Here is a 23,185-nt window from a genome sequence, read left to right on the forward strand (position 1 = left end):
GTAAATCTCTAGTTTTTATATTCTGTGATCATAAGAAATTTAAGAGAAAAGCAGAAGAGTATATTATGTATATACATATATATATATTTATATAATACTTTACATGTCATTTATCTTTCTCGTTAATGAATTTTTGGCCTAGTTTATAGCTGATTTGTTTCTAGATGAAAATTCAACCATTTTTCTAGTGACATAATTTTTTTATTAGATTAATTTGTTTTAGCAAAAATTTTGTTTAAAATTAATTAAAGTATGTAGTGTATTGGAAAGTAAGTGATGATAGGAAATTTTTTTAAATAATAGAATAATTCGAAACTTGAGGAGGAGAAGATCTGTGATTGATAAGTAGCATAGAGAAAGAGTTAGAAAGAGAGAGAAAAAGAGATAGGCAGGGAGCGAGCATGCGAGTGAGAGGGAAAGAGAAAGAGAGAGAGAGAGAGAGAGAGAGAGAGAGAGATAATACACATATACATATATGTATATATTAAAGATGTACACATGAAGTTTTCAGCACCGTAAAAATATTTTTGATAATATTAAAAATTTATACAATTTTTTAAAATAATTCTTGAGACTTTCCTTTGTCTTGATCCAGAGTAGCGAAATTATCTATTGTATTTTGTTTTAATAAAATAATCTAGTGTTTGGATTAATGGAATCATCGACGAATTAGTGTATATTGATGTTTTTAAGCTGTTGGTTGTTAATGAATGATACATCGATTTAAAGTCATCGAGTAATCGTCACGAGGAATCATCACAAGCTCGCGCGAAATGAGCAGCGGATACGGCAAAAATGAATTAAAAAATATAAATCTTAGGGTACAAGTACACCTCGCCAAAAAAAAAAATATATGTATGTATGTGTGTAACGTGAAAACTGCGTAAATTCTGTACACGATGTATATTTACCACTCGTCGCGTACGCTACCTGTCTTGGAGAGAGAGAGAGAGAAAGAGAGAGAGAAACGAAGTTGAAACACAGTTACTGAAATGTTTTGAAATATTTTAATTTTTAATTCAAATATGTTCATTTTTGATTGCTCGCAAATATTAGAACGAAAAATAAATGATTTTAGACAAGGAACTATACAGAATTATACAACAGGGATCGTACGCGTCGCGTGATCGATAAAAAAAGAAAAAAAAAGAAATATGAAAGTAACATAAATAAACGTAATGTGCAAATGAAACGTACCTTAGTGATTATTTTGTCTTCTTAATATCACACATATTATATGTACATATGCAGTACTGCCGCACACTGTATCGCTGCATTTATATATGTATATGTACATATATATATATATGTACATATATATGTGTATATATATATATATGTGTGTACACACACACACACACACACACACACATACACACACAATATACACATATATGTATTAACATCACTGCTCAGTATATTATGCGATCATATTTTTTGCGATGTCATTACATAAATCACGCACGAAACGAGTTCATCAAAAATCAATAAAATAAGATTAACGGACATTGCCCGTGTCATTCGTGCCTGTTGCTTGGTGAAGGGTACATCACGACTATTATTGCTACTATTATTGGGAGCAAAATTACCGTTATCACACGATTATACTTATCGCTGTTGTAATGTTAATATAGTACGTTGTTAATGTTTTGAGACATGTATGTGTGCGTGCGTGCCCTTATGAACGCAAATATGAGCATACGTTTGCATGATTTACACTTTTTTTGCATTTGAATATATATTTGCATGCGTAGAATTTGCAAATAAATGCTTTTGCTAGATTGCGTACCTTGAAAGTCTCATTCTATTGCCGGCTTACATAATCGAAGAAAAAACCAGAAGCTGGAAACTAATTCATCGTAGAAATCTCAGTAGAATACTTCTTCTTTTTTCCCACTGCAAATTAATTTTTTTTTTTTTTTTTTTTTTTTTTTTTTTTTTTTTTTTTTTTTTTTTTTTTTTTTTTTTTTTTTTTTTTTTTTTTTTTTTTTTTTTTTTTTTTTTTTTTTTTTTTTTTTTTTTTTTTTTTTTTTTTTTTTTTTTTTTTTTTTTTTTTTTTTTTTTTTTTTTAAAAAAAAAAAAAAAAAAAAAAAAAAAAAAAAAAAAAAAAAAAAAAAAAAAAAAAAAAAAAAAAAAAAAAAAAAAAAAAAAAAAAAAAAAAAAAAAAAAAAAAAAAAAAAAAAAAAAAAAAAAAAAAAAAAAAAAAAAAAAAAAAAAAAAAAAAAACAGTCCCATGCGACGTAGTATGGCTATTTGGATGAGATAGTGGAGATGCTCTAAGGCTTGTTTTTCACTCGATTGGTCCAGAAGAGGATATTTGGAAGCGCATATTCCAAATTGCAAAAGTCTGTGGGTTATTGAATGGGGAGAACCTCTGTGTATGTTCTGATACATATTTTGAGATACATAATATACTGAGATACATAACATTCAGATATGTTCCGAGATATATTCAAAGAAATACTAGTGAAATATCTCAGGACATACCTGATTCATCTGCTTTGATCGTTTATCTCAATAAGGATTATTTCTTTACTCACTCAGTTTTCTTCCTTTCTCTCTCTCTCTCTCTCTCTCTCTCTCTCTCTCTCTCTCTCTCTCTCTCTCTCTATTTTTCCTTTTTTTTAGCGATGAACAAAAATTTCCTATAATTGTCACATAATAAGACGTTTTGCATTAGTCTTTTTAAAAGTTCATCATCATAATAAGGAGAAATAAGGGAGAGGAAAAACATGATTTTCTCAGGTGAATTAGATGTGACACGTTTCTGACTTCTCGCAATCTTTTCACCTATTTTTCTTCCATTTAAAGTACATAATTGCAACGAGTGGTGATCCTTAAACAGAGATAATCCTTGTTGACTTGTAATATGAATGCAGATGACATTTCACTACGTGTCCTAAACAAAAATTAACTTTATACGACGAAATGTATTAGCGCACTTAATGCGATTGGAATGACTTAACAACGACGTCAATATGATCTAACGCTCCGTTATTTTCTACATGAGTTTGCTATAGCTAAATCCCATGAATATTTTTATTTCAGTTTATATTTTAGTTTTCTATATATCTCCCTTCATATATCAAGAATAATTTGATAACATTTATTTAAAGATTTTTTTTTATGTAGAAAGTCTAAAATTTAAGCAGTCATAATTTGATAAAAATACGATCATGAACTAATTCAAATTATTGAAAAAGCTTTTGAATTATTCTTTTAGATATTGTAGACTTTATTTAATTGATAGCATCTTATGATGAAAATTTTCCATAATGAAGATAGCTAAATTGACGATATCTACTGTGAATATTGAAGAGATATTTCTTTAATAACTCGTGTGGATAACGAGGCGTTAAAATAACGAGGAAGACGGTTAATACACTATTTTGCGTGATGCTGACGTCTTCATTGTAAATTGTTTTATGAAAAAAAAGGAAGAAAATGTAAAAAAAAAAGAGGAAACTCTTCGAAGAAGCTTTGCAAAGATAGAAAAGAAAGAAAATTTTTTTCTTTTCTATCTTTGCAAAGCTTCTTCGAGGAGTTTCCTCTTTCTTACCATTTTGTCGCCTTAGATATTTCATATTTATCCCGTCGTTCTTCGGTTATGTTAGAAGAACGTGAATATTCATCGCCGAATATTCTTGGCCTGTAAATTGACCGTCGAGGTTGATTCGTTGAAGAGAAAAATTTGGCAAAATCAGGATTTAATTTAAGTAGCTACATCCAATGAGAATTTTAAGTAGATTATTATAACAGCCCGAATACGCGATAGCGATATAAAGATGAATCGTTTAACGTTCGGGATATAGTTAGGTAAAAAATTGCATACTTGTAACATACTATCATAGTATGCAAATTATTCTAGGTTTTTTTTAATTAAAGTAGGCTATTATGTTATTACAATTAAGAGACAAACTTCGAATATGTTATGCATTTAATGCCTTATTTCCGGCTGTGTTTTAATTGATATTTTCTCTTTCGTTTCTTTTTACACGCATCACGAAACGATGCAATATGTAGAGAAATGAGATATCCATTCATATTTCACAATGACAGATTTCTCAAATCCTCCAGTTCCGATGATTCGCTCCATCAAAAATTACACTGACCGATGCTTTTTTTTCTTGTTACTGATTGTTCCACGAGATAAATTCACGACCGAATGTCTCTACAACGAAACGATCGATTCAAATTGAGAAGAAGCAAATATAGTAGACGCATATAAACGACATATTCTCACACACACACACACACACACACACACACACACACACACACTCTCACTCACTCACTCACTCGAATCTACACTTACACGTACACACATGCAGTAAAATATCTGTTCGACGATACCCAACGGTATATTTATATTATCATTTTATTATTCTGTAAATAGTTCCCTACCTGCATAATATAGTAAATAAATATAATATGCTCTAATTACGCGTAATTTAGTATAAAGAAGTATGAATATTGATATTATATCAACAGACTGTAAATAAGATTATTTTGTAATGCCAAAAGAAACCAAATGAGAATAATTACTGCGTGCACGGACTTATGCATAGTTGAATGCGTACAAAAGACGCGCGTATAACGCACCCATACACATAAAACACACAGACATAAACATACAGACATAAAACACGCGCATCGGATGCCTCTGTAAGATGTATGATTGCGCGCAATCACCCATGTCCAATTAAATACACATGTACAACATTTCGTTCGACAATACGCACCAATTGTACTTTGTTCAGTGGATGCCACGTGGGATCAAAGTGTTCGCTCAGTGATGATTGTCTCAATCATACTTCTTTTTTCCCTTTTTTTAAGATAATGATCAACTTAAGTTAAACCTGAATTAAGTATGCCACAAGTGTTAAGTATGAATTACGAATTGAACGTTTTTATATCTCGTCCAATGACAACGGAATAAGAGAAAAAATAAGAAAGAGATTAGAAGTGTCGCATCTCTCGCTATAGAGAGTAGTCAACAATTAATGGAATTTGCAAAAAATTGAGAGAGAGAGAGAGAGAGAGAGAGGGAGAGAGAGAGAGAAGCGTAGAAATATTGACTTAGTAAATTGAATTAATCTTGTTATTAGGATATTCGTATCGCTCTATTGCGAAAATGAGATTTATGTATGCGCAATGACACGTCTGCCATCTCTTTTTTTTGTAACGTGCGTGTGTCGACATCGTATACGCGTGTGTATAACAAATCTAACGACGATCATATAATATAGTTGCAAAGATCACATTATATTGTTGTGAAAATGTTTTTCGACGTTATGTATTCGTACAATTGAACTGCGATCGAATTATCCGACGCGATAAAATTGCGATGCTGCACGTTCTCTCACGATACGGCAGGAATATTTTTAATTCTTATTGTAGAAGAAAAAGAAAGAGAGAATGGAGTGGCTTGTCTATTTTATCACGTCGATGTTCATTTTCGTGTAATGATCAAGCCTTGTAGTTGAGAAAAGGAGAAACTAAAAGAAGAAAAGAAAGATAGAGAAAAAAGAAAAAACAAAATTAGATTTCGTTTAAAAATCTTTTTACATAAGTCACAATCGTAAAACGTTATTTGCAAACGCAGCAGTCAATCAGAAATCATCAATGATATTGATCGTTTTTAATTGGCTATTGCGTTTGCGAATTTACTTATGTGGAGGGACAGTCTTCTTTCAGTAAAAACGTTTTCATTTTTCAACTGCACACAAGGTAGGCGTTTTTCGCCTACACATGTAATTAGCGCAATTATATTGCGAGGGACAATTAGAGCCGTTGAATAGAGCTCAGTAAAAACAATATTCTTTTTTACGTATTTACAATCTTGTATGTAAAAAAGGTAATACGTAATCAAGTGATTATCCTAGTGGGAGTTTTTCTGATTCGTTACAGAATCAGAAATTGCAAATAAGTCAACTCTTACATTCCTATGAATCTTTCTTTGCTTTAAAATTGAAAAAGGAAACATTGATATATTTTCAATCAATATTAATTAGTGTGCATCTAATCAGTTAACATCCACATGCTCTTCACAATGGCTCTTGTCCAAAATCATAAAGTAACGTCCGAACGATTGTCGTTAAGAAAAAGGGAGGAAAGCTTCCTCCGTCGTTGACTTATCATATATCGTGCGATGCGCCGATGAGACGAGTAAGCCCGTGTGCTAATCGTGCTCCTAGGAGGAATGGCCGATTAACAATAAGTGAAAGTCGGAAATCGTGTCCACAATGCTGTACATAATAATTCTAGTTTGTAAGGATTTAGAGAAATAATAGCCGACGTTTACACAGCGAGAGACGAAGAGAAAAAGTGTGAGAGAGAGAGAGAGAGAGAGAGAGAGAGAGAGAAAGAGAAGGAAAGGAAGTAATGTAAACTACCGCTCTCACGTAATCTTGCAAATATTCCCCGGTCGCGCCCGAAAAAGCTTCTCCCTTGTGCTCAAGGCTGTTCTTTGAGGTCATTTCTGTCGTCGCAGCGAGGAAACGTGTCCTTCAGATTTACGCCACACGTCCTTCACCGCGTTTCATTGCCTGAAGGACAAAATAAGAGATTATGAACATGACACACTTATACTAATGAATATTCTGGGGTATCTCATGGCGAAATTAAAAGATTAGAGTTTCGAATATAAGGGAAGAGCGACAGGAATTTTTAGGAAGCATAAATTAAAACGACGGATAAGGTTGTACAATTTCGAATGTGGTACAATTTTGCACGAAATAAGATTTGAATTTAATTTTTGAGGTTCAAGATTAATCTTTTCCTGTTTAATATCCTTCAGTACCTTCCATACAATGAAAGAATTACCAAACTTAAATCTCAAAAGTTGGATTCAAATTTTATTTCATTCAGAATTGTACTACGTTTGAAATTGTACCATCTTATCCTAAAAGGAATTTAACTTTTAAAACACTTTTTTTTAACGCTATTCTAATTTATGCTTCCCAGAAGTTTCATTTATGTTCTCTTTCTTTACACCAGACTTACACTCCACGTCTTTATTTTCGTCAGAGTGTAAATTCCCTCCGTCGAAGTATCATACGATGTATAATCGCGTTGAAGAATGTATTGTATTCGGCATGAGAAGGACGTCTGTAGCGTGAAGGAATGATTCGCGTAATTCGTCTGCGGCGATTGAATAGAGGCCTTCGAGACTCGCCTCCTAACCGATGAACTCACCTTCCGCTTCGTATTTTTCTTTCTTTCCTATCTATTTTTTTTTCATTTCCTTTTTTAATTTATTCTAGAGACACATGTCTCGTGACTCGAAGCTATCCGCAAATAGGTCGCGGGTTGAAGTTGGCGGCGCGATCCGGGGGACCCGGCTGAATCGGGCCAAGTTTGCCTAAGGTGACATTCAAAAAGTTATCCTCAATAAATGAGAGAAGGAAACGAATTCATTAAAACCAACTGCCAAAGACTTTTTTTTTAACCCTGTCCCTCCGTAAGCGTTTAATTTCATGCCACTTACATTTCATTCTTGATCCAGACATTTAAATTTTGGAAACGTGCCCGCGCTTGAATGCGAGAGCAATCATGAGAGCAACGGGGGCGGAAGTTCCGCGCGCAACTTCATTCCAGACCTCGCGATGCGTGAATGCGTCCCGTCATGTTGCTTATGAATATGTTATGAATATGAATACAGCAACGCAAACTTGAAATTGTTTTCGCGCGTTTGTACAGTCGTTTAATTATTCCGTATGTTATTCATTTCTGTGTAGTTATAAAAAACGAAAATTTAATAAAGAGAGCACATTCTTTATCGCTATGGCAGACTGAGGCGATTTTCTTTACCTTTATCTCGTATGTAAGTACTTCTTATATGTCTTAAAGTGCTTCCCCATGACAATCGGAATTTCAGAAAAGTAATAACGACGATTCAGAATCATTTGTTTGTATAATGTGTTAAATCTAAATGATTCTGGTTGGTCGTGTGACTTTTCCGAAATTCCAATTGTCATGTGATAGCATCCTCTTTCATTTGTAATTAATTAATCTTTTTTCGCAATTACGTATCTCGATTCAAATTTCGAGATGTATCAATTTCGAATACTACAGCAATGACGAATCTATAATATAATATGATTATTATTACACCAAAGACCCTAAATTCCTTTTAAAGGTTTTTAAATATCATAAATATAACATTATAAATATAATATTATAAATATACCAAGGAAAATATTAGCTGTTGGAATTAATTCGTAGCGTTTTACAAGTGATGGGAAGTACTTTCATTAATGTATTTTTTAATGCTCATGTGAAATAAATAACATTCTTTCATTAAAAAACGCTACGAATTAATTCCAACACCTAATACATTTTAAAGTTTCTGAAACATTGATTTGCTGTGCTATATAAATAATTAAGTAAATTTGATTTTGACATTTAAATTTGGGATTTCGAATATCTATTTTACTTTATCCTCAATTGGCATAAAAGCGTTCTCTATTTTAAAAATATTCAAAAAACAAGTATTATAATAATCCAAATGTATGTATATCATGATATATATCACAATTAATATTATAGCATATGATTTTTTTCTAAAAAAATATTTAAAGTTAAAACGAAGATTAAGATAATACTCGAGCCACAAAACATATACACGTACTCGAGCTATTCGAGCATTTAAAAAATTCCATCAATCAATCGAATATTTTTTATGTACATACATATCTCTTTTTCTCTCGCGTCGTTCGATCTTTTGAGGAGTCCTCGAAGCCCTCGAAGCCCTCGAAGGTCCCGTATCTGCATCAGTAAATCTGTCTTTATGTGAGAAGAGGCCCTCCAAGGTCGTAAAAATTTTCGCCTGTTGCGATAATGCACGAGACGTCACATATGCAAAGAATTGCAACGTGGAGAATTGCAACGGCGTATCTTCGAAGCTATGATTTTCGATTAATTTTTTTTCTCGAGTGATTCACAATATCATGGATATGGGTGACGAACAAACATAAGAAATTAACCTATAACAATAGATTCGTATTGTATGTCATATGTAAATAAGGTATGGATATCTCGAATCGGCCTACTGACTTCAGGTTAACATTTTTTTTATCACGTCATACATATCTTGTATCCTGAACAAATTTTTTACAGATACTCGAACCGTATTTATTCTTTATACAGAATCACATATAATTGACTTTTAGAATATATCATGTCTCGTCTACTGTTGTTTCGCAATTTTATGTCGTTGTCAAAATGTATGTCACTTAGAAATGAATGTAGGCAGATCCATCATTCGTAAGTACAATTTGTTTCACTGATAATGAGTAGAAAATAAGTCGTTTATTAAGTATTTATAGTCCGTTCTTGGTTTAAGATAATCTTAAATAATGTCTTAAAATGCTGATATAACTATAAAATGCTGTATATAACTCTAATTGATTCATGACGTCTTAAGATTGTACTTAATCAATCTTAAATGAAAGAATCATCTATGAATATTTATTTAAGTTTAACATATATAAATCTATCGCATTAGCTGCAAAATCCTGGTGATTGGAGGTGGTACTGCTGGCTGTTCGATGGCTGCAAAACTGTCAAGAACAATCAATAATCCAGAGCAAGTTATCGTGTTGGAACCCAATGATGTAAGTAATAAATAAAAATCATGTTATATATTTTTATTCGACAATTTAAAAACATTTTTTTAGGTACATTATTATCAACCCTTGTTTACATTGATTGGTGGTGGTATCAGTCCTTATGCATCATCGAAAAAGTATATGAAAGATGTTTTGCCAAAGAAAGCGAAATGGTTGAAAACTTCCATCGTCGAATTTCAACCAGATGCTAACAAAGTGTCAACACATCATGAAGATACTATACAATATGACATTATGATCGTTGCACTTGGTTTACAATTGTATTGGGATAAAGTAAGACATCAAATAGTGACTATACTGAATTTGTATAATGTACCTACAAAACGATGCAAAAATATTTTTCACAGATTCCAGGTCTATTGGACAGTGTATATGATTCTGATGCACAAGTATGTTCTATTTACGGGCCCGACACTGTATCCTATGTTTATCAGAAAATAAAAAACACTAGACAAGGAACTGCGATATTCACGTTTCCGAATACTCCGGTTAAATGCCCGGGTGCACCTCAAAAAATCGCCTATATTGCCGAGGATTATTACCGCAATGTATGCCTGTATAATTATTATATTATATGTTAATTTACAAGGAGAATTTTCAATTAATTATTTATTTTTTACTTAAAGCACAAATTGCGAAATAACATTGACGTCGTATATAACACTGCGTTGCCAGTTATATTCGGAGTTAAAAAATACGCCGATTCCTTGTGGGGCGTTTGTAAACAAAGAGACATCACTGTCAATCTTCAAACGAATCTGGTAAAGATAGACCCGAGCAAACGACAGGCAACGTTTGAGAAATTAAACTCACCAGGAGAGACATTAGTTCAGGAAGTATGTTTTATCAATAATATGATCAGTATGTTTTATCTATGATAAAGGATTAAATATTACCGATATAAATTTAATATTCTTGTTATATTGTATTAGTATTCTCTTCTCCATGTGACGCCTCCAATGGGACCACCTGCAGTTTTGAAAAAACATCCAGGATTAACTAATGAAGCCGGATTTCTCTGCGTTGATCCTAAAACGCTACAACATACGAAATATCCAAATATATTTGGCATAGGTGATTGTACAAGTACACCAAATTCTAAGACAATGGCTGCAATAGGTAAAGAAATAATATATTTTAAATTTAAGAAATAGTAAAATATCATGATTATACATTTATACCACGTTTGTTAAATAGCCGCACAGGGAAAAGTGTTGCACCAGAATATATTGGATGATTTGGCTGGCAAACCAATGATGATGGCTTATGATGGTTACGCGTCATGTCCATTAGTTACTGGCTATGACAAGTGCATTCTAGCAGAATTTGACTATAAGTTACAACCAAAGGAAACTTTTCCAGTGAATCAAGGCAAAGAATATTACATCATGTTTTTGCTAAAAAAATATCTATTCCCATTTATATACTGGCACTTAATGTTGAGGTGAGATAATTTAAATTGACATATGTAATCTTTAGCTGAATTTTTGTATATATTACTATTATACATACAATTTTTACATACAGAGGTTACTGGAACGGACCAGAATTCTTCCGCAAACTTACGAAGGTTCTAAATAAAGATTAATGTTCATCGAAGAGAAATATGTCCCGTGCCTTTTTTCCGCAACTAACAATAAGTAAAGAATGACACCGTGTTTCTAGTTAAAAATTGCTACACACGCATGTATATATATGTATAAATATAATCTCTTAGTATATTTATCATATAAAGTTAGATTTTATATGATAAATATACTATAAAAAAAATTTAACTTTTTATTTATAATAAAATTTAATAATATTGGATCATCTAAAAAGTATTCGCGGTTTTTTGTCACTAGATGTGTGTTGATGATCATATATCTAGTGACAAAGTACCGCGGATACTTTTTAGATGACCCAATATATACAATTATAATATATGTATGATTTACATGTATATGAAATATTTTTACATGTATGTTGGGATATTGTAATAATATTAAAATAATTTACTATTGTTAGAATATTCGAAAGAATTTAAAGATTCATGAAAATTCTTATTACAAAAAAATATTGTATTTAAGTAATCGAGAATTGTAATATTGAAATTTTTTTCTCTCTAGTTACGAACATTATTCTAGGGAAATTTATATTTAAGCAGTTAGCAACTCTGGTTTCTGGTGGACACGTCAAAATCAATTTGACGTAAACATGGATGGTCAACCATTGGTAGGTTTTTAAGACAAATATCAATTATTTTGCCATACATGTCAATTAAAAAACTTTGAAGCTTATATTCATGATAAATATATGTTCGCGCGAGAAAATCGCAGTAAATATTTTGAAATTGCTTAACATAACCTAAACGTGGCACAACGAACTTATTCCTAACTCAATTTCTAATGAGTCATACGGTAAAATCGATTTTTATTTTTAATTCATTTTGTCAGTTTTATTTTTTACATCATTCTTGACGCAGAAAGAAAAAAGAAAAAAAAACATTGATATGATTTTGGACTACTTAATATAATTAATCAAAATCTTGCACTGCATATGTATTTTATTAGATACTCTATTATGTTTTCGTTTGTGAAGATATGTATAGTTTTATTACTCACAAAATTGAATTCAGAAAATAATTTTAGGAGCCCACATTGTATACAGTGAAAGGAATGGCCATCCTCGACAATGATGGCAACAGGATACTGGCAAAGTACTATGATAAAAATGTGTTTCCAACATCAAAGGAGCAAAAAACCTTCGAGAAAAATCTGTTTAGTAAAACACACCGAGCAAATGCAGAGATTATCATGTTAGATGGTTTGACTTGTGTCTATAGAAGTAATGTTGATTTGTTTTTCTATGTTATGGGCAGCTCACATGAAAACGAAGTTTGTATAATTACACGACTCTGTCAAGTATTTCAAATATTATCATGGAACATTAATTTATTGGGCTTATTTCAGTTGATCTTAATGAGTGTCCTAAACTGCCTGTACGACTCGGTTAGCTCAATCCTCAGAAAAAATGTGGAGAAGAGAGCAGTACTGGATAGCTTGGACATAGTAATGCTAGCAATGGATGAAATTTGCGATGGCGGGTAAATAGAACATTTAGTTAGTTTTTAATCAATATAATATAATCAATGTGATAAAATAAAAATTTATCTTTTCAGTATAATTTTGGATGCAGATGCGACAAGTGTGGTGCAGAGGGTAGCATTGCGAACGGATGACATTCCACTTGGAGAACAAACGGTAGCGCAGGTATACCTCATCTTAATGTATTTTTTTTTCAAGTTACAAATTACAAGTTTCGATTTACATATTTGACGAGAATTGTTTTTTTGTTATAGGTATTGCAATCAGCTAAAGAACAGCTCAAATGGTCATTATTAAAATAAATACTTTTTATACATAATTCTTTCCCGTAAACAGGTATGCAATATATATTATAAAATATTGTATAATATAAAACTTGAATGAAAATATCTATAAATTTTTAATTTAAACTGTATGTTAGTTTATTTTGTCTTAAAAAAGTTTTGGAAATATAGGAAATTCTTAGAAACAAAGAAAACTCTTTTAAACTTTAGTTAGTGTCTAGCAATCTCCTTTTGCCAATTATATTCTTTTAATACTTTGTCAACTTTTAAAATTCTCAATTATTCTAATTTGAAATTCCGAATTTCTAGAAATACAATTTTTGAAAATTTTCAGAATTTATGTATTTTCTATGAAACTAATAAAATTATAGATGGTCGATAAAGTAACTAGCAATTTTATCTGAAGAAGATATCGGCATTTGTAATTACCAACAAAAATAGTAAATACTTTTCTAATTAGATGGCGCCATTGATTTGATTCTTAAATAAGTAGCAACTTGATTTTATTTATCGGAAAGATCCCTGTTTTTTTCTTTATTTATTCAACATATTTGCAGAATATATTTAATATGATGCTAATATATTATATATATTAGTAATTTTGAAATATCATTTTTTAAAACCCTTTAACAGCAATGTGAAATTTCGTTCACACTCTGGATTGTTGAGATCCTCATTGCAGATTTTTTAATTATTCCAGACTATATATGTATAAAAATCTGGAAAAATTGTTGTATACTTACTTGTGAAATCTTTAACAAATTTTTATATAATAAAAGTCAAACAACAAGAACATTACCAAACTGGACATTACCAAGGTATTTTAGAAGACGATACCGAACTCTGTTATCTTTTCATTTTTTTCTTAAATTCTTAAAATTCAATAAAAAATCGATTATTCCTTAAAAGACTTCTTATTGCCAGAGAAAGGTTAATTATATAGGTACTTGTGCGTACACAAATGACTATATACATATTTTATGAATGTAATTATATTCCGTGTGTGATTTCCATTGTAAACGCAGAAACGTATCCATAATAATAGGAATAATATGAGGATCATTTCCACGCGATTATAGCGTCGAAATCGATGAATTTATCGAAATTATAACAGCTTCAATCCCCGCGTGCGTGTCTCTAATGGAACCTCGGCGATGCTGAATTGCTCGCACGAACTTTTTACCCGACGACCCCCATCGGCGCCCACCGCCCCCCAGGGAAATCCAGCGTGCGAGGGTGGTCGTGGACGAGAAGGGAAGGGAGGAAGGAGGTAGATAGAGAAAGAGAGAAAGAGAGAGAGAGAGAGAAAGAGAGGATGGAAGTTGGGTAACGCGGCTCTACGGAGAAGCGGTGCGAGATATACCCCGGTTCTCCGTTTATCCGTCGTCACGTGACGGCGACCCGTGGACGACCCGTTTCGATCGCGTCCGTTGGTTACTCTTTCATCGGTCTCTTCCGCGCTGGGAATTTTCAATTTGATTACAAACTGCCCGAACGCCACCCAGTCCATCCTCCTGCACCGCGCGTTTCCGCTTTTCCTCCTCTTCCGCCTCCTCCACCTCGATCCTCCTCTGCCTCCTCTTGCTCTTCCACCGTCCTGTTCCACTCTTTCTCGCGCGTGGTCCGATGAAAAACTCTCGTCGCTCGATCGCGACGGAATTATTGGCCGGCCGATTTTATTTATGGCGTTCATTTTCCTGCTGGAGATCGCAACCCAGGCAACCTGTCCACCATTTTTCTCTTTCTCTCTTTCGCTCATTTCTTTTCTTCGTCTCGTTAATTACTTGCTTATTCCGTGCCTGATTTTACCTGATATTATTAATGTTTACCTGGTATTATTCTCGATGCCTAATCAGTCAATGCTGCTATATGATTTACATTTTTTTCTGCTTTTGTAAATAATTATTTGTTAATTATTCCTGCACTGTGTAGTAAACAGATATTTTAGTATTGAATAATTATCTTTTACTTTATATTATTTCTTTCTCCATTTTATGCAGTTCTGGAATTCGATTTATTTATCACAGAACAAACGACAATTAAATGGATAATTTATTCAGTCGTTTCACTTGATTGAACTATTTCTCGCATAACTGCGTACAGATCTTTCTTTATAGCAGAATAATACTTTTCGTGCAAATTTATTTGATTCATAATTTGAAAGAAATAAAAAAAGACGAATTAAAATTAAAGAATTTAAGATTGAAAAATCGATTATTTTATAAATTGAAATAAAAATATATACGAATTCCTTCCGTGATGTAATCACAGTGACGCGAAATAAAATGTCTATTGATCTCAATGAATCGCCTTCAGATTTTATCGATATGCCTTATCTCTATATTTTTCTCTTGATCTTTTTCTCTTCTAACGATCGGTCGTTTTTTTTTATGGGAAACATTTCACAACGGTCCTTATAGCTTTCACTCGTGCATATTTTTCGGTTACAAGCCGCGGATTTCCTTTCCCGAAAACCTCGCACGAAGTTTCGGTGCTCCATCAATTTCTCTCCTTTTTCCGTCAACGTTCAGTCACGTCGCCCTTTTTTTTCTCGCTCTCGCGAACCGTCGATACCGCGATTTACGACCCGTCAAGCGAGGAAACGAGCAGGACGTTGATAACGACGACACTTTGACGAGAAGCGTGCATCGTTTCCTCCTACTAGCAATGGGAATTAATTCCGGACACGCGCGCGCTTTTTTTCTCGTTACATTATCTTTAAAATATTAAAACTAGAGCTGTGCGATATTAAGTATATATACGTTTCTATTCCGCGCATCTCTTTGACGAAGCAAATAGATCAGAACGCTACGAGAGATGTTTCGAGCGAATTGCTGATATCTCTCCTTAATTTGTTTTACTTCAGCGAAATAAATTTGAGACTATAATTACAATTGCGTTAACCCCTTCAGATTTGATGTTAATAAAACCATGTTAACAATTTTTTTTTTAATTCAATTCAAGCACTTTAATAAGTAGGTAATTTATTAACAACTAAACAATTAATTTTTTTTTAATGTTGACTATTCTTTTAGCATATTTGTTATGTATATCTGGTCTCAGATGATGTAAATAAAATTAAACAATTTCAACAGATAACGGCGATGTCTTCAAATTTGTACATTACAATAATTAATACACAGAATCTGAAGGAATTAATGGCCTTCAATAAAAAATCTTAAAAAAAAAAGACAATTATGGATGCTGTTAATAAAGTCGATGTTGCGATATCATTTCGACACCGTCAACGTTATTGCCACTTCGTGGCTGAGAGCTATAAAACGTCAACTTATACATTATCGGATAGTTTGTCTGGCGATCTTAAATACATCCGAGTGCCTTGATGTGCACGTACCGGAAAGAGGCGCTCTTTCGTAAATCAATAACTCCGACGAGAAAGAGAGAGAAAGAGACAAAGGAGGAGGGAGAGGCACATGCTAAACGCACCCGTTAAACGGACGAATCTCGGATCGAATCTCGTTCCTAATGTTCTCGCGCACTCGGTGGTCCAGGTGGCTCGGCAAGGGCAATTAAACGTATAAACGGCGTGAATTAGCCGCAAGAATTGGCCCGGCCCGGCGCTTTTCAATGGACCGCGCCCGATGCTGTCGTTGGGCATCAGGGGCCATTTAACACGATGACATCCCATTTACCACCCCCGCACAAAGACCCCGGCCGCGACTAGACCAGACAAGCAAAGCCCTGGAAACCCATATGTCAGCACGTGCCGCAGCCACGTTGCTCTCTTTCATGCACGGTTGTATGTGGAACCGAGCCCTGGACACCAGTATCGCCGTAATCGTCGACTGGTTTTAGAAAATTATTCGCTGGGATAAAGCGAGGATCTCGCGATTAATCTAGTTTTGACGTTCAACGGGACTATCTCCACTTCTCTATTCCTTATCCCAGCGTGATCCCCGAGATTCACGCGCTGGTATGTACAATATTACGAGCAGTGAGATACTTCTACACGTATCTATTTGTGATATCTTAATTATTTCTCGTCGCTACACATCACTATTTTATAAGATTTCTTTTATAGATCCCTTTCTTTCCTCTCGCTTATTTCACCATCGCACATCTCTCTCTTTCTCTCTCATTTCTTCATTAATTCTCTCTCATTCATATAATTTTCTTTGTTTTCATCTGTATCTAAATAATGTTACATATAATTTTTCGTTCTCTAATTGTATGTAACATTCCGATTGAAATCACATTTTGATCTACGGTCAAATAAAACGAATATTCGGTCGTCATTCAATTCGGCCGAAAACGAAATCAAAACTTAGATAAGTTCTTATAAAAAAAAAGAGGGGAAGAGAAGCTAATGGAGTCACATTTCTTTCGGCTGGAGTTGAAATTGACATTTTTGAATTAATTCTACAGAAGCCGTATGATTTTGAGAAATGATAAATTTATGTACTCTTTAAAAAAAACGAGATTTGATTAAAATATTTAACTATTACATAATAATTTAATATTGTATCCTCAACTTTTAAAGAAATCAAATCACAGTTATTATTAGGATCACATCAAAGTTTGTATTCAAATTGTTGTAAGTTCGATCAACGAGTTAATAGCTAAATTTGAACAGTTGTTTTTTGACTTACAACTTATACAGTTTCTATTTACCCACTGAAATTTTCTTTTAATTTCGGCCGAAATCAAATCGAAATCCTGATTTTTTTACTGAGACCAAAATTTCGGACTCTACATATAATAATGCTGTAAGTAATAATTAAGTAATAACGATTTATTTGCAATTATTTATTTATTCAAATAATAATTTTCGTATTTATGATCAATAATTGAGAGAAAAATCAAGGAAAATCTCTCTCTCTCTCTCTCTCTCTCTCGTATAATTCTGTGTGAATTTATATGCTACGATCTTAATAATGCTGAATGATACATTAAAATCTATAAATAATTAATTTTAGTGAAAAATATTATCTCAATCGAGAGTCGGATATAACATTCGATACGAGCGTTCTAAGCTTGTAGACTGAATTCTTTTAAATTATTTATATAAGTATACTGATTCTAAAAACTTACAAGATGTAACTAATACGACAAAAGACTTAAAGATATAATAAGAGTTGACAAAAAATTTCGGTTTCTTTTATTGCCCTTTAGTTTTCTTTACCTTTGTAACTATTACGGTATTATTTCTACAATAGACCTTACATAAAACTTATTATTCGAAAATGCTGACTGTTGCAATAAATTACATTATACATTCATCTGGACACAATGTCCCATCAAGTATTTCATTATTTATGGACCTTTCGAATGCAATGTTCACAATTTTTCACTTTTTTTACTTTTAGTTGTTACATTCTTCTTTGCTATATAAATTTTCCCAAAAACGAGGTACCCCGTAGCTGAGAAAAAAATTTATCTAACAAGAAGCGAGATTAACTAATCTTGTAAATAGACTAAAGTCGACGACACATGATGCTTGTCTTTTTGATGGATTGCTAGCTGGATTAGAATCTTGTCATCGTATTGGCTGTGATGTTGGTACTATCAACACCACAGCTAATACAAGTGGCAAGATTCTAATCCAGCTAGCAATCCAAAAAAAAAATAAGCATCGTGTACCGCCAGCTTAACTTAAACCCTTAAGCCAATTCCACAATTCATTAACTCTTAATCAAGATTCAACTATTGTTTTCCAATTATAGAAATTCTAGATGAGAAACAAATTGAACCTCAGTTGAGAGTTAACCGTAAGTTGTGTAACTGGGCCTCAATCGGATAAAACTATAAACCTGCTTCAAGAAACATAATTGATATTTTAAAATAAGTTTGAAGTATAGACGCGATGTGTTCGAATCTAGAAAAACTTTGGAAATGAATGTTCGATATCGGTTTTTTCATTCGTATATGAATTACATTCTTTGTTTCCAAGAGCGCTGTTCAAATGATATTAAATTTTTAAAAGTCAAATTGACTGAAACTGTGATATTTTGTAGATTATGAGATGCTGATGAAAAGTTTCCTTAGACAATAAAACTATAAAAATTGAACATTTTACCGTAGCGCCATTTGAAGAATGCTATTTTGGATCTAATCGGACTGAAAGGATAGATATCTTTATCTACAGCTAAACTATTTATTTTTGGTAACTATACCTTAATTTGTATGCACAATGTATGATTAATGCAAAGTCCTTTAAGAATGTTATATGAATAATATTTTAATCTAAAATAATTTTTTATGACTAATAAGAAAATAAATTATGATGACCTATTTGACTTCCTGAAAGTTTTTCCTTTCATGAAAGCGCGAGAATATATAATTATTAAACATTGTGTGTCTGCATTTGAATATTTAATTCATCACAGCCATTCAATTGTTAACGTCGTTGTTACACTTCTTTCACGACAGAAAAGGTTCTCAGCATCTCTGATGAGAGAAAGAGAAGACTGAAGGAAGTCCCTCTGACAAATACGCCGCTGCACGTTATGAATGCTTGATGATGGGACGTTTCAGGACTCACGTTGCGTTCTTGGAAAAGGGGTTGCAAGGGTCGAGGGGAAGATTCTCCGTCCTTTTTACTCGTCCATGTATCTTGACACGCGTACCTAAGTCCCCTCCACTACGATACTCTCTTTCCACCACCTTCGTCCTCGTCGTTGTCGTCGTCGTCGTCGCCACGATCCTTTCCTTCGCTACCGCCAATCATCGACGAGAAACGAAGCGAGAGGTGGTGAAACGGAACCCTCTCTTTGTCGCCTGACTCGATCGCTACTGAACTACTGCATCAAGACAATACGGTACTCTTCCGCACTAAATATATTTACGAAAGTCCTGCTGTGTAGCTTTTCTCGAGTGAGATAGCATTTTCGAAGATAATAATCAAATTAATTAATTCGCTATTGCCCGAACTTTAAAATATGTATCCATACTCTCTAAACTTTTAAGAGTAACTCACTCTAAAGAATGAAATCTCACTCTTAAACATTGAAAATGGAGCCATTCTTTTTCAAGACTACATTTTTTATTCTTTAGAGTGAAATTTGACTCCAAAGAATTTAGGAAGTATACCTGTCAGATTGTAAGAAATACAAATTATAGATATGGAAAATCATAAACCGTGAAATAAGACTAAGGCTACTTTAAAGGCACCAACGTTACTTTGATTTTAAGCAAGACTTAAAACTCTCTCTGTCTCGTTTTTCAAGCGAAAAAAAAGACAGAGACAGAAAGAATTTTCAGCTTCGTTTAAAGTCACAGTAACTGTGCGATCGGGCCTAAATCATGTGATCATTTATTTAATTCGCAGTTAAGATCGTTGATAATCATTATCTTAAATTATTGAATACATTCTGGCCGTCAGCTTCGTTAAATTACTTAGATACATTTTCGCCGTAGTTTCGATGCCTTTTAATTACGCTGCCTGTTAAAAAGATTCCGCCAACACGTACGAAACAACAACTCATCGCGAAGTAGACTATAATAACGCCTTGATTGTTATACCTTCATCTAACGATACCGCGGACATTGAACGATGCCCGGCGATCTATCCAAGTCCATCCGACTTAACGCCGGAAGTGAAACAGGTCGCATGGATCTGTATGTATGATATGCGCGAACCGAATGATACCGAAGTCGAAACGAAAGGGTCCGATTTGTCCGCTTATGGTCCCTGCTCGCCCTTAATCTCACCCTCTCCCACCTTTCTTTCTTCTCTCGCCCCTCCCTCTAGCTCTACGGGATACATGTGACAGGTATATTCTTAGGTCCGTTGGAACCTTTCGTCCTTTTTCATCCAACGGCAGCGTCTACCCAATGACGCGCTACGCTGCCACGACCAATCGTCGGCGAGCACTGAAACAAGGAGGTGGTGAACGGCGGTGGTGGCTCCCTTTCGTCCCCTCCAACGGCAGTGCCGTTCGGTGGGGTATACGCGCGCTTATACGGACTTCCTCGTTTCACAACTCGAAGTATCGACCCGACAGATCTCTCCTCTCCCTCCGCGCTGATAAGCGAGAGAGACCAGAGCCATGATGGCCGCTGGATGTTTCGGCGTTATATACGCGTTATGTACAATATGTAGCACGCGTAGCCTAGCCTGCCTAGCGCCGCCGCCACGCCAGATCTTTGAAGCGGCGCGTGGATCGGATTCAAAATTAATCCTTCCGCTCCTATCAATTAAGTCCTCGACTACAGGTATTTAACCCTCGCACCTCGTTGATCGAGCTACCTCTTCTCTAACGAGATATCTCGAAGAAGAGTCAAGGAAGCGATTTGCCAGTAGTTATTTGTTATGAAGAAATAATTATATTTAAAGGCGCCGGTGTTTATCAGAATAATAAATTGAATTAATATTTCTTCATTATCATCTTATTTTAAATTTTTATTCTCGTTCATATTTATTCATCATTTAGAATCCTCCACGATTGAAAATAGATTGTTATCCAGAAATCTGATTCTTTCATATGTGTTTAATCTCATTGATCGATTTTCCCTTAATATTGTTTATGTCGCTTGAAAAAGATGTTCTAATCTGTATGTATTTATTATTGCAATTAATATTATCACATGCTCCAGTGATAGAACTCGGAGAATGCCAGGACGAAATACAGGAAATCCGGTTTCGAATCCTGGCTGGTAATATTTTTCACAATAAATTATTTACAGTTTTTAAGATGCTTATTAGCGATTAGTCAAATCATTAACAGCTTCCTATAAAATAAACGTACTTAAATCATATTAAAATTGCCTGTCAATTAATTTGTGATTATTACTATTCTAGCTTTGATTTAGGACTGCTTCAATAAATTAATCAGCTGTTTCAATAAATTAATCAGCGTATAGTCATCGCTTGAATTATAAATTGTATAAATTCATAAGAAATAGACACGAAGAATCGCCTTGTGTGTCTATAAATTCTTTCAATTTCTCCCTCTCTCTCTTTTGTTGCGATTATTTTATTATATACAATATATAGATTTCGAAAATTTGAACCACGTGCCTGAAAGTACACGGTTAACAAGAGGTCTTTGTACGAGATCGTAGCGAGAAAGGTCGCGGTCCTTTATTCGTAATTACACAATGAAGAGAACACATCGTCATGGATGCACCTACATTCGCGCAGGCCCGCCGCGATCGCGAGTTTAACGGATATATATTATATAATATATATTCCGTGTATATTATATATTTCCGTGCCGGGGATCTCGTGTACTGCACATATACATATATATATATACCGACGTGCTCGCCAGATCAGAGGTCGTAACAGCGCGGTGCCCAGTGCCTTATTGCCACCTACCACCTTACGCTGAAGAGAAAGAGAGAGAGAGAGAGAGAGAGAGCGAGAGCGAGAGAGAGAATGAGTGAGAGAGTGAGAGAACGAGAACCTCCCCCTTCCAATTCTCGATCCTTCCCCAGCGATATCCCCTCGTGCAGTAGACACGCCGGATAGGAGAATCTACACATACAGTATACATGTGTCCGTATATACGCAAATACATATGTACATTACAGAATATACACATTTATACAGGCTAAGTCACAGAGGGATGTCTGTTGACGGCCACGTTGTTGCGCTCTAATGTGTAAACACAAATCACCAGTATTGTATTTATTTAACAATGCATTATTTAATGAAAGAAATACTTATGTACCTCGAAATATATAATTGTCACAGAACTTGTCTTGAATAAGGCTTGCGCACAATGGAAAGCATACTTATGTACGCACAATAGGAACAGAAAATAACCAACTTTATACTATTGTAGATAATATCACCGATAATAGACGAGATACAAAGATCATCAATCCTGAGCAAATTTTCGGCGGTATAAAAAGGGCCCCAAGAGCCCGCAGGTAATTGAAGAACGCTAATATTATTAACAATTGATACAAATTTGCTTTATTAATATAAATATTTGGTTCATACATTATTAAATTCATGATTTTTTTATTACATAAATGTTCCATAAATAAATATGCATACTTGTAAAGTTATAATATTCTATATATTGCAGAAAAATTACAATTTTTTCTCTGCGATTATCATCTCGGTTGATAATCAAATTTTGAAGATAATATTATTGAGTATTATCGAGTTAAATGCATAAATACATCTACTAAACTAATAAATCATAAAATTAGTACAATATTATCAGTTTTTAACTCTTAATCACTTTAATATTCACAAGGACGCGAACTC

The 23,185-nt window shown here is 33.7% G+C and overlaps 2 protein-coding genes and 2 long non-coding RNA genes across 8 annotated transcripts in view; 2 read left to right on the plus strand and 2 right to left on the minus strand.

Annotated features, from left to right (window-relative positions):
* The window catches only part of LOC105150248 (uncharacterized), a 5,622-nt gene extending 2,890 nt beyond the window's left edge, over nucleotides 1-2,732 (minus strand). The window contains exon 1 of the long non-coding RNA XR_846693.2: nucleotides 1,790-2,732. This is a non-coding gene — a long non-coding RNA (uncharacterized LOC105150248). The remainder of the gene's footprint in view (nucleotides 1-1,789) is intronic.
* Nucleotides 2,733-6,029: 3,297 nt separating this feature from the next.
* LOC105150249 (uncharacterized) lies at nucleotides 6,030-8,834 on the minus strand. 2 transcript variants are annotated; one of them, XR_015547127.1, is made up of 3 exons: nucleotides 8,694-8,834; nucleotides 7,813-8,087; nucleotides 7,211-7,731 (listed from the first exon to the last, which is right to left on the minus strand). It is a non-coding gene; the product is annotated as an uncharacterized LOC105150249 (long non-coding RNA). The 2 variants fall into 2 exon arrangements; XR_015547128.1 differs by lacking the exons at nucleotides 7,211-7,731; nucleotides 7,813-8,087 and adding an exon at nucleotides 6,030-6,548 and having other exon boundaries at nucleotides 8,694-8,833.
* Sqor (Sulfide quinone oxidoreductase) lies at nucleotides 8,714-11,643 on the plus strand. 4 transcript variants are annotated; one of them, XM_087412492.1, is made up of 9 exons: nucleotides 8,714-9,062; nucleotides 9,151-9,267; nucleotides 9,509-9,617; nucleotides 9,681-9,905; nucleotides 9,980-10,180; nucleotides 10,259-10,468; nucleotides 10,565-10,751; nucleotides 10,830-11,076; nucleotides 11,160-11,643. In XM_087412492.1, the coding sequence occupies exons 2-9, from the start codon at nucleotides 9,182-9,184 to the stop codon at nucleotides 11,218-11,220; spliced, it is 1,326 nt and encodes a 441-aa protein (XP_087268618.1). In that variant the 5' UTR covers nucleotides 8,714-9,062; nucleotides 9,151-9,181; the 3' UTR covers nucleotides 11,221-11,643. The 4 variants fall into 4 exon arrangements, with proteins under 4 accessions (XP_087268618.1, XP_011061494.1, XP_011061497.1 ...); XM_011063192.2 differs by having other exon boundaries at nucleotides 9,174-9,267; XM_011063195.2 differs by having other exon boundaries at nucleotides 8,714-9,028; nucleotides 9,174-9,267.
* On the plus strand, nucleotides 11,160-13,196 carry zetaCOP (COPI coat complex subunit zeta). The gene is made up of 6 exons (XM_011063185.2): nucleotides 11,160-11,272; nucleotides 11,741-11,846; nucleotides 12,263-12,508; nucleotides 12,584-12,717; nucleotides 12,793-12,883; nucleotides 12,973-13,196. The coding sequence occupies exons 2-6, from the start codon at nucleotides 11,829-11,831 to the stop codon at nucleotides 13,018-13,020; spliced, it is 537 nt and encodes a 178-aa protein (XP_011061487.1). The 5' UTR covers nucleotides 11,160-11,272; nucleotides 11,741-11,828; the 3' UTR covers nucleotides 13,021-13,196.
* Nucleotides 13,197-23,185: the final 9,989 nt, after the last annotated feature.

Source organism: Acromyrmex echinatior, chromosome 13 (genome assembly GCF_024713525.1).
Source record: "Acromyrmex echinatior isolate Ae372 chromosome 13, ASM2471352v2, whole genome shotgun sequence".
Classification (NCBI taxonomy): Eukaryota; Metazoa; Arthropoda; class Insecta; order Hymenoptera; family Formicidae; genus Acromyrmex; species Acromyrmex echinatior.